This window comes from Siphateles boraxobius, unplaced genomic scaffold (genome assembly GCF_051911475.1).
Source record: "Siphateles boraxobius isolate OS27281-9 unplaced genomic scaffold, OSU_SipBor_1 7, whole genome shotgun sequence".
Classification (NCBI taxonomy): domain Eukaryota; kingdom Metazoa; phylum Chordata; class Actinopteri; order Cypriniformes; family Leuciscidae; genus Siphateles; species Siphateles boraxobius.
Window position 1 is genome coordinate 23,958,289 of NW_027509197.1, and position 18,684 is coordinate 23,976,972.

The 18,684-nt window shown below is 38.1% G+C and overlaps 1 protein-coding gene across 1 annotated transcript; it reads right to left on the bottom strand.

The window, feature by feature from the left end:
- Positions 1 to 752: 752 nt before the first annotated feature.
- Positions 753 to 18,237, bottom strand: impg2a (interphotoreceptor matrix proteoglycan 2a). Its single transcript, XM_077216497.1, has 21 exons — positions 17,361 to 18,237; positions 17,070 to 17,270; positions 14,600 to 14,766; positions 14,428 to 14,453; positions 14,262 to 14,288; positions 14,072 to 14,112; positions 13,382 to 13,503; positions 13,024 to 13,188; positions 12,857 to 12,915; positions 10,045 to 10,065; positions 9,547 to 9,737; positions 9,395 to 9,453; positions 8,683 to 8,869; positions 7,420 to 8,459; positions 6,456 to 6,675; positions 6,119 to 6,329; positions 5,477 to 5,665; positions 3,067 to 3,268; positions 2,412 to 2,491; positions 2,246 to 2,322; positions 753 to 2,072 (listed from the first exon to the last, which is right to left on the bottom strand). The coding sequence occupies exons 1-20, from the start codon at positions 17,437 to 17,439 to the stop codon at positions 2,286 to 2,288; spliced, it is 3,324 nt and encodes a 1,107-aa protein (XP_077072612.1). The 5' UTR covers positions 17,440 to 18,237; the 3' UTR covers positions 753 to 2,072; positions 2,246 to 2,285.
- Positions 18,238 to 18,684: the final 447 nt, after the last annotated feature.

Sequence of the window (18,684 nt, forward strand, 5' to 3'; positions counted from 1 at the left end):
TGATCATGTAGTGTGTGATCCATTGAGCACTTTGAAATTGTAAAACCCAAACAACGCCCTCTAGAGATTAAATCCTGAAGTGTAACTGCAAGTTATTCAATTAAACTTGACATGTTGACAAAATCACTGGACCATCAGATCTCTTTCACTACTGATATTGTAGAGAGGGGAAAAAAGCCAATTTCTTTGTGGCTAAAGCACCCAGTCTGGTTCTGATTGTAGCCCTTTCTCATGCTCTCTTTGGTTATAACACTAGCAAATAAATTATGTATAATTATGCCTTTCATATGTTACACATTACCACATTGGTCTCCATTTTTTTCTCATAAAATCAACAAAATTAAGTATGTGACTCAGGAAATCTTTTCATTTTCATTAAATGTTCAATTCACCCCAAAATGCCTCTTGCCATTCCAAACACACACGATGTAGCCTACTATTGCACGTATGCAGTCTGTCTAAGACTAGACCTCACTATGTAGTATACTACATATTAGACACATTTACATGTAAGCAATTTCATGGTATAATAGACATAGTCACATCTCCGTGTTTACAGCATAGGCTGCAGGTACAGTAATTCCCTGTAATCTGGGCTGTAATCTCAGTTTTGACTAATTGTAGTGAGCTCTCTGTACTCCTAAATTAGCTGTGATTCGTGAAAGACCATCAGACCAACTCAGGAAAAGACATCATATCGTTCACACACTGTACACTAAATTAACACACAGAGACAAAAGACAATAAACATATACTGTAAACAATGACTTAGCACCTGTAATAAAACTTGTAAATAAAAGTCTTCAGTGTAACAACATTTAATTCTCACAAAAATTCTTAAAGGCATCATCCATACAAATATGACAATTTCCGTCAAATCATTAACCCACGAGTAATGATGTATTTAAAAGATGACAGTTATTTCATTTGTTTCTGAAGTATCCCAACTGATACTACTTTAAATACAGTAAATAATGTAAAAAACATTACATACAAATATCAATTATTGCAACAGCCATTATTGCAAGGAGGTGGTGACAGACCAATCACTGAAAAAAGAATGGGAGAAATTGCCACACTAAATAGCAGTAGGAATCGAAGTCTAGCCTTTTTTGTCAAATGAGACATGATTTCAGCTTAAGCAGCAAGATTTATGATACCACTGCTGTATTTTATTGCTGGTTTGAAATATGTTTATGAAACAAATTTGTTTGAAGATTTTGGTCTTCCTTCATTCAAGTAGGCTATATAGGAACTGTACTTATATGATTATTACACACTGTACATAGAAAATAGCTGCCCGAAGATGTTTGCTATATGGCTGCCAAGTGAAGTGACTTGCCTTAAAGGGATTTTTGCTTAAAGCAGCCACTCAGTTAAGGGCAGTTAAATCAATGATAATATACATTATTCTTACATAATAAACCTATAACCCCCGTTAATACTCACAATCTTCATTCGAAACTTTAAAGAGATAAATCTACTTTTCAAAATAACACTTTGGATTTTGCAGCGTTTTTTCTTCTTTCATAAATGGGCACATTATTAGAGGCCATTTTTTATTGTTTTGTACGTTTTCGATTAATTTTCAAACATTTTTGATATCCAATAAATAATAATAATAAATTTGTCTTGAAATTTCTGACAAGCATTGAAACTATAAAAGGTACCAAAGAATAAAAAATAAATGTAATGTACTAAAAATAATAGAACAATGATGGTCTGTGATTCAAGTAACTTTCAAGAATAATACATCAGGGATCTTTTTCTCTGAAAACCAAAGATTGTTTGGCTGAGAGACGGACCATAGCTATAAGAATAGAAGGCACTAACAAAACATTTCAACCAATGGCATTGTCTGTGACTGCGATCTTGTTCTAATACAGAAAAACAGTTAAATGGTCTTTAACAGTAGGGAAAATATAACGATAAAAGCAACAAAATAGCTTATTTTAAGAAAGATCTATAGTTAACCATTTTTATTTGTGATGGAAAAAGTCTCTAAGACGAAAAAGAGAGGCTTTTGCTCAGGAATCACTGAGAGGTCATTTCCCAAAAGACAAGGCAAGTTTCTGGAAGAGGAACACAACAAGCAAATTAATACAAACATTGTTTTAGAATAAAAAAATAAATAAAAGAGAAGAAAAGCCCAGAAGTTCCACTTATGTTTACACTAGATGCAACATTGGAGACACAAAACATACTGTTAAAGTATAACATGCCGTTCTCATAACATTGCTATCACCTTCAATGTCATGCACCCAGCAGGATATTCGACATATGTCTTATGTTGAGGAACTTTCTCTTCGATTATGCATTGTTCTGATTAAATAAAACAAAAACAAAACATGAGGGGTGAAAATATGCAAAGCTATATTCTATGAATAAGACATCTTAAAAGACATACTTACATTTGATGCTGCTGCAAAAAATCTGCAAACTGACGATCTCTCGTGTAGAGTTCAAGGATGCGAATGCGATCTTGAATCTCCTACGGAATGGACAGGAAGAGATCATTCCATAACCATGTATCACACACCTGCTCATAGAGTTTAAAAAAAATTAGAAAAATCGACTTGTTGACCTAAATGGGTATACCATTAAAGTCCCCGTGAACCGGAAGTTACAAACGACTTTTCTCCAGTGTTGTGACGTATTTCCGAGAGAAACGGAATACTAAATGAGGCAAAATAGTGTGCGTGGCTTTTTTTCCAACTAGCACCTGATTGGATCTAGAAAAGTAGGTGTTTCATTCAAACACACAGGCAGCCTGTGTACTGTCAGTTGGAGGGGCGTGGTTACGGATGTTAAGCAGACACCCAAACCGTCAAACCTACGTCATCAGGGAAGGTCCTCCAATGCAGAGGGGAGGGGAAATTTCAGATTTTGATTAAAGATTACGAAGCCAAAATATTTTTTTGTGTGGATTGACTTGCATGGATGAATTGTTCACCACAAAACGATCAATTTAGGCAAACAAAGTAAGTATGGTCAATTTTGAATTCATGGGGACTTTAACATATATTGTTAATATATTACTGATGATAATATATTAAGGACCCATACCTCCTTGGTGAGCTCGCTGTTCTCATAAATATGGCGTATCTCTTCACTACTGAAGTCAGTGGATGCTTCAGCACTGGCGCTGCTGTGGACTGGGGGCTCTGGGTACAGCTGGTAGTAATGGCTGTAGCCTGTCGTTAAATCGCTCTCGAACATGGGGTTATACTTAGTGGCTGTGTCTATAAACGGTGGCCTGTCCTCTCCCCTTCGTACAAACATGTGTAAACACACACACACACACACACACACACACACACACACACACACACACACACACACACACACACACACACACACACAACACACACACACACACACACACACACACACACACACACACACACACACACACACACACACACACACACACACACACACACACAAAGTTGCAACAGCCATTGTTAAATCCACAGGGCAGGGGTAAGAAGTCATGGCCGAAAGAGGGTCAAGGGATCAAAGATCAGCCTTGTTGATGAATTAATGCAAATCTCACAATGGCATTACTGGAGATATAAACTTCTTCCTAGGTAATGCACATGCAGTAATTAAAGAGATTTAAGTAAGAGAAAAAAGAACATTAAAGTGCCCCTATTATGCCATTTGAAAAGTTTAAAATTATGCTCATTTTAAAACTGCTAATTTTGTTTTGGAGGTCTTCTACAATGCATTTACATTTAAATTCTCATAATATACATTGCACATCACCTAATTTGTCAAAGAGTCTGAAAATGGTTTGTTTAAAGATTAAGTCTCTCTAAACCCCTCCTTTCTGCTAGCCTACTTTGCTCTAATTGGTCAGATGGCCCAGTCTGTTGTGATTGGTCAACCGCTTATAGTGTGTGACGGAAACAAAACGGCCATTGCTATATCTGAATTTTTTGCTCCAGAGGCTTCCTCAGCGCTTGTATACATAGTCATACAAACAGTAAAGACGGCTAATTTTCCCCATATCAATTCCAGTGTGAGTCCTCATCCTTTTGAAGTGCATTTAAAGTGGATTTGCAATGCTGAAAACAGCATCTTGTTAACATGTCGACAACACGAACCAAGCTCTTCCAGGCTACAGCTAGTGTTTGAAGGTGGGTACATTGCTACAAAGGTATGTAACATGAAGTGAGACTGGAATTGTTGACAACTCGTTTAGGCAGTTCAGAATCTATTCTTTCTTTTAAGAGACAAATTTATTTGTCATCCATTTTAATCTTTAAAACTTTGCAGACCTTTAATATTCACAAACAGCTTTATTACACACTGCATGAAAGGTACTTGAAAAAGCATAATAGGGGCACTTTAAATGTATATGTAACAGACTCATTCATAATCATTTCAATAAATAATTGATTTCATGATTTGACTTGGTTTAGTGTGTAATGCAAAATTACCTTAGTTTTAATTTAAAATACTTGTTTTTCATTAAACAATTTGTAAGTTTGCATTCATCACCATTACAATTTAATGGTTTAATTTAGCTTTTATTGAAATTAAAATCTCATGCTTTCATTGTGATTTTTTTTTTTGTGTGACAAAGGACCTTTCTAGAACCTCAAGGCTACTTTACTCTAGGTCAAACTCTTATCAAGGGTTCATATCAGGTAATTGGCTCTGAAGGCTCAGACTTCTAAGGTAAAGCTTTCATGTACTGAAGTTCACTTATAGACAAAGTCTATAATAGAAAGAATATTATAATGAACAGTGAAAGTATGCAAGTTGGAACAAAGTTGCTATTTACCAGGGGTGCGTTTCCTGAAAGCATCGTTAGCCAACTATGGTTGCTAGTTCCGTCATTATTAGCATAGTTCAACGAGTCGGGTGTTTCCTGAAAACATAGTTCCAATGAACTTTCGCAAACTGCATCGCAAAGTTGTGTGGTTGGAACGGCAGTTCTCGAGCTGTGGTTAGAAGCATAGTTTCTTGCTTGCATGACATCTGGAGTCAATGAATCCTTACCTTAAGTCAAATAAGCAACCTGACATTCAGTACAATCTATATCTTTTATTTATAATACATAATTTACGTTTTTTAATTTGTCAAGAGATTTAAAGCATCGTTTTTAATAGTGCGCATGTGTTAACGTCCTGTACTACATAAGAATGAGCCTATGATTGAATCTCGAAATAAAGCAAAATAACTGAGAAAAATTCGAAATAGTCCTCAGATGACATGTCCGTAATTTATAGAAAAATATCTAGCATCAATCTGATCTCAAACAGATTAATTAAAATAAGTTATTACTCCACCACCTGTGTGACATCGTGGTTGAACGACCAATTCGCCAAAATATGGTTTTGGGAAACAGTCGTTACTAGCTAGTTGGTTTCTTCAATGATGCATCGGACTGCAGTAGTAAGCAGTGAGTTACGTCATTGTTCGGGAAAATCACCCCAGATTGACTGTGATAGAGAATGTGTCTTACCGTACTTGGTCCTCCGTCTCATCCCTGTCATACTGGTCTCTCAAAGTTCTTGCCAAGAAGAAGATTACTCCTGATGCCACCAGCAGGAACCCAGCAACAGATGCTATGGCAATGCCAACCACGAGTGGCTCAGAAACATATTCTTCACAATGCTCCCCTCTGTACCACCAGTTTTCCCCAACACGGCATCTACAGAGCAGACACACACACATAATATTTATAATGATTTGTTACCTTATATAGCGCTTTTCTGGGTACTCAAAGCAATTTACATAGAAGGGGGATTCTCCTCAACCACCACCAATGTGCAGCATCCACCTGGATGATGTGACGGCAGGTATATTGCGCCAGAACGTCCACCACACACCAGCTTATTGGTGGAGAGGAGACAAAGGGATGAAGTCAATCAAGCATATAGGGATGATTAGGTGGTCATGATGATCGACCGAGGCCATTGGGCAAGTTTGGCCCACCTTGAGAAAATGCCAGCCTAGCATCTACGTACTTCAAGATGAAAGAGAATGCTGTTCTCCAGGTAGTATAGACCTCGCTGTACAGTATATGATCTGTTTTTAGGCTTTCTTAAACTTGCACAAATTCATTAAAAATTTCTTGAGCATTATATAATCTAAATAAACATACCTGCAGATGGCTCCTTGGCCTGGAATGACATCACATTTCCCATCATTCAGGCAGAATTCATGCTGAAGGTCACAGATGCTCTGGCAGGGTAGTCCGTCCACACTGAAGTAACCAGCATTACACACACATTCAGCCTCACCTGACCAGCGGTTCACTGTACATTCTGCAAACTCATTACATGCCTGAAATTTGCATGGGTCTGCATTTTCCCCTAAAAACAAACAACCATACACACACATTGATTAGCTGCTGCATAAAGGAGGCATGTGATGAGGTACCTGAACACATTATATACAGGCTGCATTTCCAAAGTGAGAGGTTTCTGAATTTGTCTTACCTGATTCTACATCCAAAGAATATTTGTCAATGGCGAGGTTCATGGTCTGGTAAGCTGTGTTGCAGAAGTTCTCAAGAATGAGGTAAACAGCAGCATTGACTTTACGTGGAACAGGCCTCCCAAACTTCATACGGTTATTCACCACAATACTTCCATTTCTGAAGTTCAAGATCTCCAGGTTCTCAAAGTGACTGAGGTTTGACTGCAGATATGGCACCAACTGAGGGACATAAAATCCCAATAATAAGTTCATAAACTCACAAACATAAAATGTATAAAACAGGTTTTTTCAACTCCAGTCCTGGAGGGTCAGTGTCCTGCAGACTTTAGTACCAATCGCAGTCTAACCCACCTGTCTGTAATTTGCAAGCAATTCTGGACAAGTTGATTGGCCTTGTTTGGTTAGGGTTAAAGCAAAACTCAACAGGAAACTGGCACTCCAGGACTAGAGTTGAAGAGTTTACCTTCCTGCAGAGTTTAGCTCCAACACACCTGCCTGACTAAAGTTTCTAAATATCCTGAAGACCTTGATTAACAAGTTCAGGGGCTAGATGCATAAACATAGCCATTATGTAAAGACTGTGTCTTAAGAAATAGTATAACCAACAGCAGTTAGTTAAGGGTAATAAGTCTAACTTTTTGGTATAAAATTAGTCCAATCTATGGTTTTATGCAACTGACTAAAAAAAAGAGTTATGAACAGTCTAAAAGAAAAAAAAAGCGATGACTATCTTGTAAGACTAATCTTAGCAGTTTATGCAACCGGCCCCAGGTCTGTTTTAATTGTGGCTGGAGCTAAACTTTCCTGGAAGATGGCCCTCCAGGAGCAGGATTGGACACTCTTGAGTTGGACTGATAAGTGGAAATTTCACAGGGATAGTGGGCGAAGAGGAAGAACAAGTGATGTTAGGAAAAGAAAAGGAAAAAGAATATGCACAAATATACTTTAGAGAAAGTACACTACCAGTTCAAGGAACCGTTGCTCCAAGGCTTTGTATTCTGCAGAGCTCTTATTGAACAAATCCTCAGAGAAAATCATGTTAGTTACACGAAGACTGAAAAACACTATCAAAGACCGCCCTGGGTTAGTTGGCAAGGCAATGCTGGAAACTTCATCGCCCTGAATGACACTGGGGACACCACTACCCTCTTCCTCTCTGTAACCGATCACATCCAGAGATGCAGTCATGACCTCTGAATTTAAATTATGCCCCAACTCCATCTCTTCTGGGGTCTTCATGGTCAAGAGGGAGAAGGGTGGTTCTATTTCTGGTGAAAGCGGTGTTGAGTAAACTGGGTATGCTGGTTCAATGGTGACCAATAGGATATCTTCCTCTTTTGGAACTTCCTTTGAAAACTGTAATGCTGAAACATCCGTTAGTACAAAATCTTTGTTCTCATGTGGCATTGTAGTACTGTCAACGTATTCTTCCTCTTCTCCAGCCTCCTCTGATTTCTCCTTCATGACCACAGCAACTTCAGTTTCCTCATCCTTTTGTGTTTCTTCTAGAACAATTTCTTCCTTGTTGTCTTCCTTTTGCCTCTCTTCTTCTGCAGGTAATATGAGGTCTTCCTCAGGTTGTGGGGAAGATTCTGCCTCAGCCACCTTGACTGGTGGCATTGCAGAAGCATCACTACCATGTTGTTGGTTTTCATCTTCTCCAGCTTCAACCGTAATCAATTCTGTGGTTTCCTCAGGCAAGATCTGGTCCTCTTCAACCACTGTTGTATTTGTGGAGAATTCATAGTCTTCTTTCTGTGGCATATCTACATTAACTAAAAACTCTTCATCAACCTCTGTATCTCTAACTGGCTCTTGAGCTTCAGTAGGAACGACAGTTACCCAATTTTCTTCGATTACACCAAATCCAGAGGCAGGGTCAAGGTCATTCATTGTGATGTCACTGTCTTGCTTGGCATCGATAACAGGACCAACCACTTTACCTTCCACAGCAGGAGTCTGGCTAGGGGAAAACAGTAACACCAAGTCCTTGTCTTGAAGGTCTGAAAAGAGGAACACCACCATAAAAGTCTTTCACCACCATATTGGTTTAAATCAGGGCTGTCAATCCTGCTCCTGAAGGGCCACTGTCCTGCAGAATTCAGAAAAATCCTAGGGAGGGGTGTTGGGCAGGTTGAAGCTAAACCCTGCAGGATACTGACCCTCCATGCGCATTATTTCACATCCCTGCTGTAAATCATTGTACATGTGAATGTTGGTTCTTACCCTCTGAGAAATTGCCGCTGGGATAGTCTATAAGCGGTTGTGTGGTCTCATCTAAATGTATGACATCCTGCTCTCCCATACCTTCCTCTTCTGACATTGTATGATCCAAATGGTCACTAATTGTAAAGACCTCCTTTGTCACTTCTCCAGGCAGCTCCGATGGTATTTCTACTGATAAAATATCATCCTAGACAATAAACGAGATAAAACAACTGGCTCTCAGTCTTTGTGAAAGTTATTGATGGTGCTTGCTAAGGCTGTTATTACTATTATTGTTCCTGCAATTCCATTCCTAGAGTTAGGAGTTTGTTGAAAACTATGGCAGGCAACTCACACCAAATTGTTTGTTCTATGTGACAAGAATAATACCTCAAATTGTGTGCCTTGTTAAGTAGAGGTAAAGTCTAGCATGATAGACTTACATTAAAGGACATTTTACGTATCTACAGACCAGAATATCCCATATACTTGGGTGCGTGCTTGTACTAGTGTGCTTGGGCTAGTAAACATCCCAGAACACCTACTTTAGGTAATCACTTTACTATACTCTAGAAACCATCCAGATCACTGTAACCGAGCCTAGCAATATCCTGTCAAAAACCCTAGCAATGTGTTCCTATACTAGGAATCAGAATTTAGATTTTAAGAATAGGCAAATATCTAAATAGTATACTTCAAACTTCACTGTCATCTTGACAGAAATCTTAATCACCTTGTGGTCAGGGTCTGGTGACTCCTCGGCAGGATGGGTTTCCTCTAGAAATGTTTCCACTGACAACAAGAAAATATTACATTATAAAACATTATACAGACTGCTGAGGTGTACCGTAGAAGACTAGTAGCTACAAGCAGGTATAGCAGTACCATGCAGAGCCTTAGTGATGTCAGGGTGGAGGTCAATAATGGTGTACTGGACTGTGGGCCCCTCTGAGTAACTAAAGGTGCCCTCTACCATGTTGGATTGAAGATTAATGAAGTCCAGCGTCTCACTGCTGATTACTTCACTGTTGGTCTGGAGGGACACAACATATTCCACCAGTACTGCCTTATTACCACTGCAGAGACAAAAACAACAACCGCACTTAGTCTATGGGACAGAACATGATCATGACATGAGTTGAAAGATTGGATAAATTTGCAATAGTCTCACATCATCAGTTGAAAGTCTTGTGACTATATTTTCAAAACATTGGGTATTTTAATGTTAATATACAAACAATATCTTGCCCCTTGGACTTCCATTGTAATTGCATGACTATAAACATGATTCTTGCTTGTTTATACTAACTCAAGGAAAGACTGCAAAAATACATTCTCTCACTCACTAACCTGCATTAATGCAAACAATCGAGTGTAATTTACCTTGAGGGATCCACCTGTGGCCTACAGAAAAGATCAAGGTCATATTTTTAGTAGAAATATTCTTACCACTATAGCAGGTGATTGACTAATGACACATATTATCTGATCATGCATTAACTATAGACATGTTCCAGGGCTGTGTTTAAGTCCACTTTTTATTCCCTTCACTTGCAAACCTCCATCTGTCTTGTTCACTCAGATGTACATCATTTCTTACATTGCAAGAGTGCCGACTAAGGCCTTGATCACTTATAGGTAAAATAGGTGTGACACTACCAGTTGCTGTTGGGTTGAGGGTCTGTCCTAAGTGTACCATAATAGTCCTGACAAGTGAAGCCAAATAATTTTGATCGCCCCCTGGTGGCTGGCTGCATTATAGGTCATAAACCCTGCCCTCTCCATTTAATTGAATGTGAGCCAAACTAAAAATCCAATTACACATTTAAATATAATTTTTCCAAAGATGGTTTCTGTCATTTTAGGTAGTTTTTCTCACAGATGTTTGTTTATTTTTCCAATAAGTTTGGTTTTAGTTAGTTATTTGGTGCTGTAAAAATGGGGTGTAACGTCATAATTCACAGCTGTGCTTATGATTGAGTCTGCGGGAGTGGGAGTATGGGCAGGACCTTGATAACTCAGGATCACTACTGCAAAGACTTGTTCCTGGGATATCTTGTTACCGGGATATTTTGGATTCATTTTTCTACAGTGGAAGGAAGCAGATATGCGCTGTTCATCTTTTTTACAGTCTATGATCTGTCTAAATAAGATGCGCTGTTCATCTTTTTTACAGCCTATGATCTATCCAAATAAACTTCCCTCGCTCACTTGACGAAGTTGAACACTTCAAAATGGCGGCGGGGATTCCCCAGAGGGGAACTGCTTAGGGAAGTTCACAAGTACATGTCTAAAAGTGGAGTTAAACGCAGCCCAATTTGACAAACCAGGAAGTTTCAGGGGCAGATCTACCGGGGTTTTTAACAAAGCAGGAAGTGTCCGGGCGGATCTACCGGGGTGCTTAACAAAGCAGGAAGTGTCGGGGTGAATCTACCAGATTTATCCCACTATAAAATATAAATTTAAGCAGCATTTTCTGCACCGCATTTTAGCAGCTTCGCTTAAATGTGATGACATAAATATTAACAACCACGAAAAAATGGCAAGAAAACAAGCCTGCTTGCACTGTGTAGTCAACTTCATTAACAGATATGATTCTTATGAACCGGTTCTTTTTGGTGAGTCAGAAACACACAGCACAACCAGTGTAGCTGCCCAATTCACAAACAAATGGACTGTTTTCCATTAATTATATATATACAGTATAATATACACTCACCTAAAGGATTATTAGGAACACCATACTAATACTGTGTTTGACCCCCTTTCGCCTTCAGAACTGCCTTAATTCTACGTGGCATTGATTCAACAAGGTGCTGAAAGCATTCTTTAGAAATGTTGCCCCATATCGATAGGATAGCATCTTGCAGTTGATGGAGATTTGTGGGATGCACATCCAGGGCACGAATCTCCCGTTCCACCACATCCCAAAGATGCTCTATTGGGTTGAGATCTGGTGACTGTGGGGGCCATTTTAGTACAGTGAACTCATTGTCATGTTCAAGAAACCAATCTGAAATGATTCGAGCTTTGTGACATGGTGCATTATCCTGCTGGAAGTAGCCATCAGAGGATTGGGTACATGGTGGCCATAAAGGGATGGACATGGTCAGAAACAATGCTCAGGTAGGCCGTGGCATTTAAACAATGCCCAATTGGCACTAAGGGGCCTAAAGTGTGCCAAGAAAACATCCCCCACACCATTACACCAGCACCACCAGCCTGCACAGTGGTAACAAGGCATGAGGGATCCATATTCGTATTCGGTTTACGCCAAATTTTGACTCTACCATCTGAATGTCTCAACAGAAATCGAGACTCATCAGACCAGGCAACATTTTTCCAGTCTTCAACTGTCCAATTTTGGTGAGCTCTTGCAAATTGTAGCCTCTTTTTCTTATTTGTAGTGGAGATGAGTGGTACCCGGTGGGGTCTTCTGCTGTTGTAGCCTATCCGCCTCAAGGTTGTGCGTGTTGTGGCTTCACAAATGCTTTGCTGCATACCTCGGTTGTAACGAGTAGTTATTTCAGTCAAAGTTGCTCTTCTATCAGCTTGAATCTGTCGGCCCATTGTCCTCTGACCTCTAGCATCAACAAGGCATTTTCGCCCACAGGACTGCCGCATACTGGATGTTTTTCCCTTTTCACACCGTTCTTTGTAAACCCTAGAAATGGTTGTGGGTGAAAATCCCAGTAACTGAGCAGATTGTGAAATACAAACACCGGACCGTCTGGCACCAACAACCATGCCACGCTCAAAATTGCTTAAATCACCTTTCTTTCCCATTCTGACATTTAGTTTGGAGTTCAGGAGATTGTCTTGACCAGGACCGCACCCCTAAATGCATTGAAGCAACTGCCATGTGATTGGTTGATTAGATAATTGCATTAATGAGAAATTGAACCGGTGTTCCTAATAATCCTTTAGGTGAGTGTATATATTGACCTGCATCGTGTACCGTAACTATTAGTGGTGCACGGATTTCATATAGAGTATCCATTGTTTTATTTAAAATATTACAATTATTTTTGTTAAAAAAACTTTTGCTTGAAAAGTGTGCTTGATCTGTCTTAAAATACCTTCATATGTTCTAATCTAATACAATGATATTTATACATTTTTAAGCGTGAACTAAGTGTCCAAATACTTTTTGCAGCCAATTTATTGTAACTAGCAGAATGAAACACTATCACACCTGATGTTCAATACTGACACACTCTTGAATTCTGTCAGTTTCTGCAAAGCAGCGGAAATCTGGAAGAATGACATAATATAGGCAGCGCTTTTTGTTACAAATCTAAAACGATAAAGTAACATAAAAATAACATCAGTGTAAAAATTAAAGTAAGTGTGTTGTTGTACCTTCTCTGTGATCTGCTGAGTGAGTCTGCGATGCTCACTGCTGGTGGAGTTGAACAGCTCTTCACTCCATGGTTCTCCAGTCAGTAACAAAGCCAACTCCACCCTCTGCTCAACCAGAGGATGTGTAGGCAAAGCAGCTGCCTCCTGCTTAATCTCATTAGTGATCTACCACAGACAATACACACAAACTTTGTTTAGCAGGTGTTCAATATTTAAAATTTGTTTATATGTATATTTTTTGCATGTATCACTCATGAGTGCATCACATTAGAACTAGACCTCACTCTTATATTTGTATTATATCTTCATCAATGATAAAAGTATGAACAGAAAATTTCAGCCTATATCAGCTGTCTACCTCAGTATCCAGCTCCATTGTCACAACAACGGATGGTGCTTCTGAAGTAACTTCCTTCACACTCTCAGAGATGACCTCATCTGGAACCATTTTGGTCACCAACACAGTGGTCTCTGCATCACCTACCAAGTTTTGAAGATAATTTTTGAATCTTGGTGTTCAGGCAGATGTTAAAAGATCTCTTTAAGTTTATTTCTTGCCACTTCCAATTACAACATCTCAATCTGAATTGCAAACAAAGTTTGCATCAAAATAGCCCTGGAAAAACATAAAAGGATTATCTGAAATTCAAACGCAACACTAAAAGGCATTTTAAAGCCATTCGATTTTTTTTATATTCTGCCACAATATGTGCATCAGCACTAACTCGTTGCAACAGAAGCTAGTTGCTAAACATCTAGAAATTGCTGTTGATTGTTTGGAGGAAAATTATACTCTCCATACAGGAATGAAACCAGGAGGGTCAGTGCCACAAATATTGTCTAGAACATACCAAAGTTGTCCATAAATAATTTTAATTGATGTTTAAATTATGGATCAATACAAAAAAACTGAAAATAATTTTCCTTTTGATTTTCAAAATTATTGTCAAATATGATCCATGCATGTTCTCAACAGGTAAGGGTTTTATACAGTGTATATAAGATACTGTATCAGTAGCTATGTAATACACAATCATTACAGACAGACCTGGTGGCACATTGGCTTGCTCTTGGGAAGAATTCTCAGGTCTGTTCAAAAAAAAAAAGAGAAGAAAAATACAGTTAGAAATTAAATAGACATTCAAATGAAAGAGTTAAAATCACACATACACAAGATCTCTAGCTGCACAGTCCATTTAATTTAAAAAAATTTATAACGGGTATAAATGGTGTAATACCTGCATACTGAGTATGTAGGTGTCTTACTGAGAAAAAAAGAGGAATAAAATGGGTGAGGAGAAAAACAGACTCAGTAAGACAGAACACATCTAATACGATGAATAAATGGCTGGGAGGAAAGGGAGTATTTGAAAAAGTATGGATGTTACTTGCATGTTATTGCACCTTTTCAGTCCCGCCTGTGCAAGTCTCTGCAATGGACCATAAAGATTCAAAAGACAGAAGTAAGACATTCTGATATGCACATGCACCACTGACCCATAATAGTCTATTCATATCAAAGTATTAACTAACATAATTAGTACTAAGTTAATGATACTTGTCTTGTGCTACATACTCTGTGGACAAGTGCTAAGTGTTCCTCTGATTGGCTAAAGTGCGTGCCAATCTCCCGTATGGAGACTCTCTCTGTCTGGCATTGGCTCATCCAGATCTGGTACTCTTCCTGACGGGGGAGACGCTCCAAGAAGATTTTAAAGCCCTCCCACACAACTTCCTGACACACTGCAAAACAACAACAATAACAGTATTGTATTAGTGCAACTAAACACAATCAGAACAGTAGGAAATACAATCAGACTGCTCATTTTTTATTTGTGAGAAACATTGAGCAACATTTCTCATAGTTTAATGGAAGTCTTTAATCTCAAAAATACAACTCTTTTTCATTTATTATGATACAAGCTTTTGTATTGTCTTATGTAGTGATTTCACAGGATTGACCACTTAAGTGAGGATTGGACACTCACGTTTGGTTCTAAAGCCAGGAGGTTGGAAATTACCACAACAAACATACGACTCATGACGCTAACATTTAGCCTAACATTTCACATAATCCTTTAGTCAGCTGTTATACCAAATAACATGTATAGTATCATGGAATTACCATGTTTTTGGCATGAGCATTAATAATACTGTGATAGTCCTTAAATGGTAATTAATCAGTACCGGACTATATATCAAAGTACCGCGATTTTACCATCTTACCAATTACAGTGATGCATGCATTTAGCCAAAATAACCTGCTAAGATCTTTCCTTCATTTTATTTTCTGTGGTCAAAAACATTGATATTAGATTTCTCCATCACAGTTGTTTTGACGGTAACACATTAATGAATAACTACACAGGACAAATGAGCAACACAATATTAACTTTCTAGTAACTGCTATCCACAGCCTTATAGATGTCAAAAGCTTACAATGACTTCAGTCATTACTGAGTTATCATGCTTTTTAGAATAAGGTTCCAAAAAATTAGTAGTTCCTTTTGATTTGGTAATACTTGTCATTAGTGGGTTAACACAATCTTAACTTTAGAATTAATTATACATGCATTATTCACATTAATTATGAACCTGTATATAGTACTTAGTAGTTCTCTGGGATGTATGAAAAAAGTGTAGTAATTGATAACAGACAACTACCCCATTCAACTGCTATTACTTACTAATTTGTTAATCAGAATTTCTTGTTAGTTAATAGTTACTAGAATGTTAATATTGCGTTACTCATTCTGTTTTGTTATTCATTAACGATGGAACGGTATTCTAAAGTGTTGCCTTTTTGACACATGGGTGTATTTTTTGGACCGGCAGCAATAACCTGTCCAGATGACTGTGTGTTTAGACAAGACTGCTGACACCCTCATTCTCTGCAATGGATATAAAAGCTATGACATTATTGGCCCCATTCCAATGTGTTAACTGGCTTTTAACTTCACCATACTGCCATCTAAGTTGGTTAGGGAGAAATCACACATGAACTGTGAAAGATTGTCTTGAGGTCTCTCAAAACTAACCCCAGACCTCTGAGCGGATCTAACTGCCAAACGCTAATGAGATCCCATTGTTCATTCTAGCTGTCAGCTGTACAGACCTGCTTGCACTGTAGTTGATTAATTAAATGGTAACCTTTGTGGAGTCTTGATCTTGTGTTCTAAACATAAATATGGCTTTGATTTGAGTCTTCTTACTTGGGTCAAGTCTTGGTCTGGGTCTCAGCTTATGGTCTCATACAATAGGTATGACAATAAGGTAGACTTTTTACAATGTGTTAAAGGTGATAATTACTCTAACCACAAACCACAGGTCGGCACTCTGCATGTTTCACCCTTACAGAAAATCTGCAAGAACTTCATGATTCGCCAGACTTTTTAATGTCTGGCAAATTATTTGACTGTCTACCACCTGCTTGCTCTTACCTATTAATAAAATCCTAAAATCCTTCTTCACCCATCTCCTTGTTCAGGCACTAGTTATTTCATGGTCAGTTTATAGTGAGCCTTTTTCTCATGCATTCCATATAGATGATAGAAACCTTTTTCAGCCAGTAAGTCCAGATTCACTTCTTGGCTTTGAGTGCTTGGGCAATTCCTGTTATGCAATATATTTTGAGTTTTGTAAATAAACATGCTGTATTCTCATTTAAGGAAGAATTTATATAAAAGTTTATATCTTATAAATATGATCTGGTTAGACTCAGGCACTAAAAAAATATCAAGACAGCTTAAGACAGAGATGCCCATGAGACAAATCAACAATTCTCATGTTTGCACTGTTGTTTTCCCAAAAAAAATTATGTCAATTCCAGTAGGATATTGTCATTAAGGGCCAACAAGATGACCAGAGTCGTTAAATTAGTTAAAACTCACACCAGTTTGCTTAATTGTAATTGTGTAACAAAATTTGATTTATCTTTACAAAAATCACTACAAATGGACTTTTAGAGGATTTTTTTTTTTTATCAATTTTAGAATGTTACAAAAAGGGAGCAGCAGATACAAACGTTACTTTCAATAGTGTCTCACCTCTGAGCTGGTAGTATTTCAGGTGGTTAGTGATGGCTTGCTGCACTGTTTCTTGATGGCAAAGGCGTACTCCGCTGGACAGAAAAACATTACGCTTACGTCTTGGCAAGTGTTCTTGGTCTCCAGGCTTTACAAACATTTCAAACAATCTCTGTGGGCGCTTATCTGTGTTCATAAGCATGGGAATCCGTTTAGCTTCCTCTGAAACATAAATATACACATAAACTTATTATAACCATCATCCTCACATCACACTCCCAGCTAATACATACGTACACAAAACATACATACCTGCAGTAATATCCAGCTGGCCTATTGCAAAAATGCAGCTTAAACAACACAAGTTGCAGGTCCATATGAGCTTCCACATAGTGACTTCCTGTGGCTTGAAAATTAAGCTGTTGTGCAATAGTTGCTGATTCACTTCGGACGATGTAACCAAAGTTTCCAACACCTGTGCATACCTGTTACACAGTATCCACTGATAGTAATGGTATATTATTATTGTTAGAAAGTACTATCTAGGTCGTCAGAGCACAGGTGTATAACTCTGGCGATCCTGTGGCAGGTAAGCAGATGGAAAGGGATTTTTCTCTTTTTTTTCTTCTAATCTTGTTAAGTAATCCTGTAGAGGAGCTCATTAAGAAGTAACCGGAGGAACTGAAGTTTACCAAGAGTGCTAAGAAAAAATACATGTGCAGCGAACCAGTGATAGGTAGTGAAGGGGAAAATGTGATATGCCAGATAAGCCAAAATAACCTGAACCAAATAGGATCCCAAAAGTTCTGAATGGAGGCAAACTAACTTGGCGCTTACATAATCACTTCTCAGGTGAACACTTGAAAACCTGTAAGGTTGCGGACAGATATTAATGGTATGACCCTTAAAGTCTACAACAACTGTAAATTAACAGCAATCAAGAAGGTTAAGTCACATTGTTTACTGAGAGCTGTTGTGATAAAACAAAGTAAAAAACAAACAAATATATTGCAATATAGCAATAAAGTACAAGGCAATAAACATGTTAACTACATGACCAAAAGTAGTAAAAAATAGTAAAATATAAATATAAAAATAGTAAAAATTGTGTGCTTGTTCCAACTACTTAAAATTGTGATGTAACGGAATTAGCATCAGACCTTTTATTCCGTATGCCATGCATCTGAGTGAAACACATTTTCAAAAAAGAAAAATAAGTAGGGTGGGGACTTAGTTTTATCCATCGGTTGTTGACTGGATAGAGGCAGCATGTGTTTGCAGTTGATTGTAAGTTAGGAGTGGCATTTAAGCAGACTAAATGATTGGTGAAGTTGGACATACATCATCAGAGAGAAGTCTTCATTGCATCACTGGAAGACTGAGATATGACATTATGATTAAACATTTTGAGGCCAAAAAAAGAGAAGGAAGTGAAACATACATTTAATTTAGAAAATAGATGCGCAGAGTGAATTTTCATGTTTACTTTAAAAGTGCTATTGCCATGTTAGCTATCTTTCACAAGCTGCTCCCTAGTTAGTAACACTTATCAGGGGACCAGCCATTTCCAGTTCTCAGAAACCTTCGCTAGACAAAACCAAAAGCATAACTAAAATGTATTACAACTATGTTAGTG

Coding starts and splice junctions, on each gene's coding strand:
- impg2a (XM_077216497.1), bottom strand. CDS start 17,439: ATGTGGAAGCTCATATGGACCTGCAACTTGTGTTGTTTAAGCTGCATT. Junction 13,189..13,381: donor CAATGGAGCTGGATACTGAG/GTAGACAGCTGA, acceptor TGTCTGTGGTAG/ATCACTAATGAGATTAAGCA. Junction 10,066..12,856: donor GTGTCAGTATTGAACATCAG/GTGTGATAGTGT, acceptor TCTTTTCTGTAG/GCCACAGGTGGATCCCTCAA.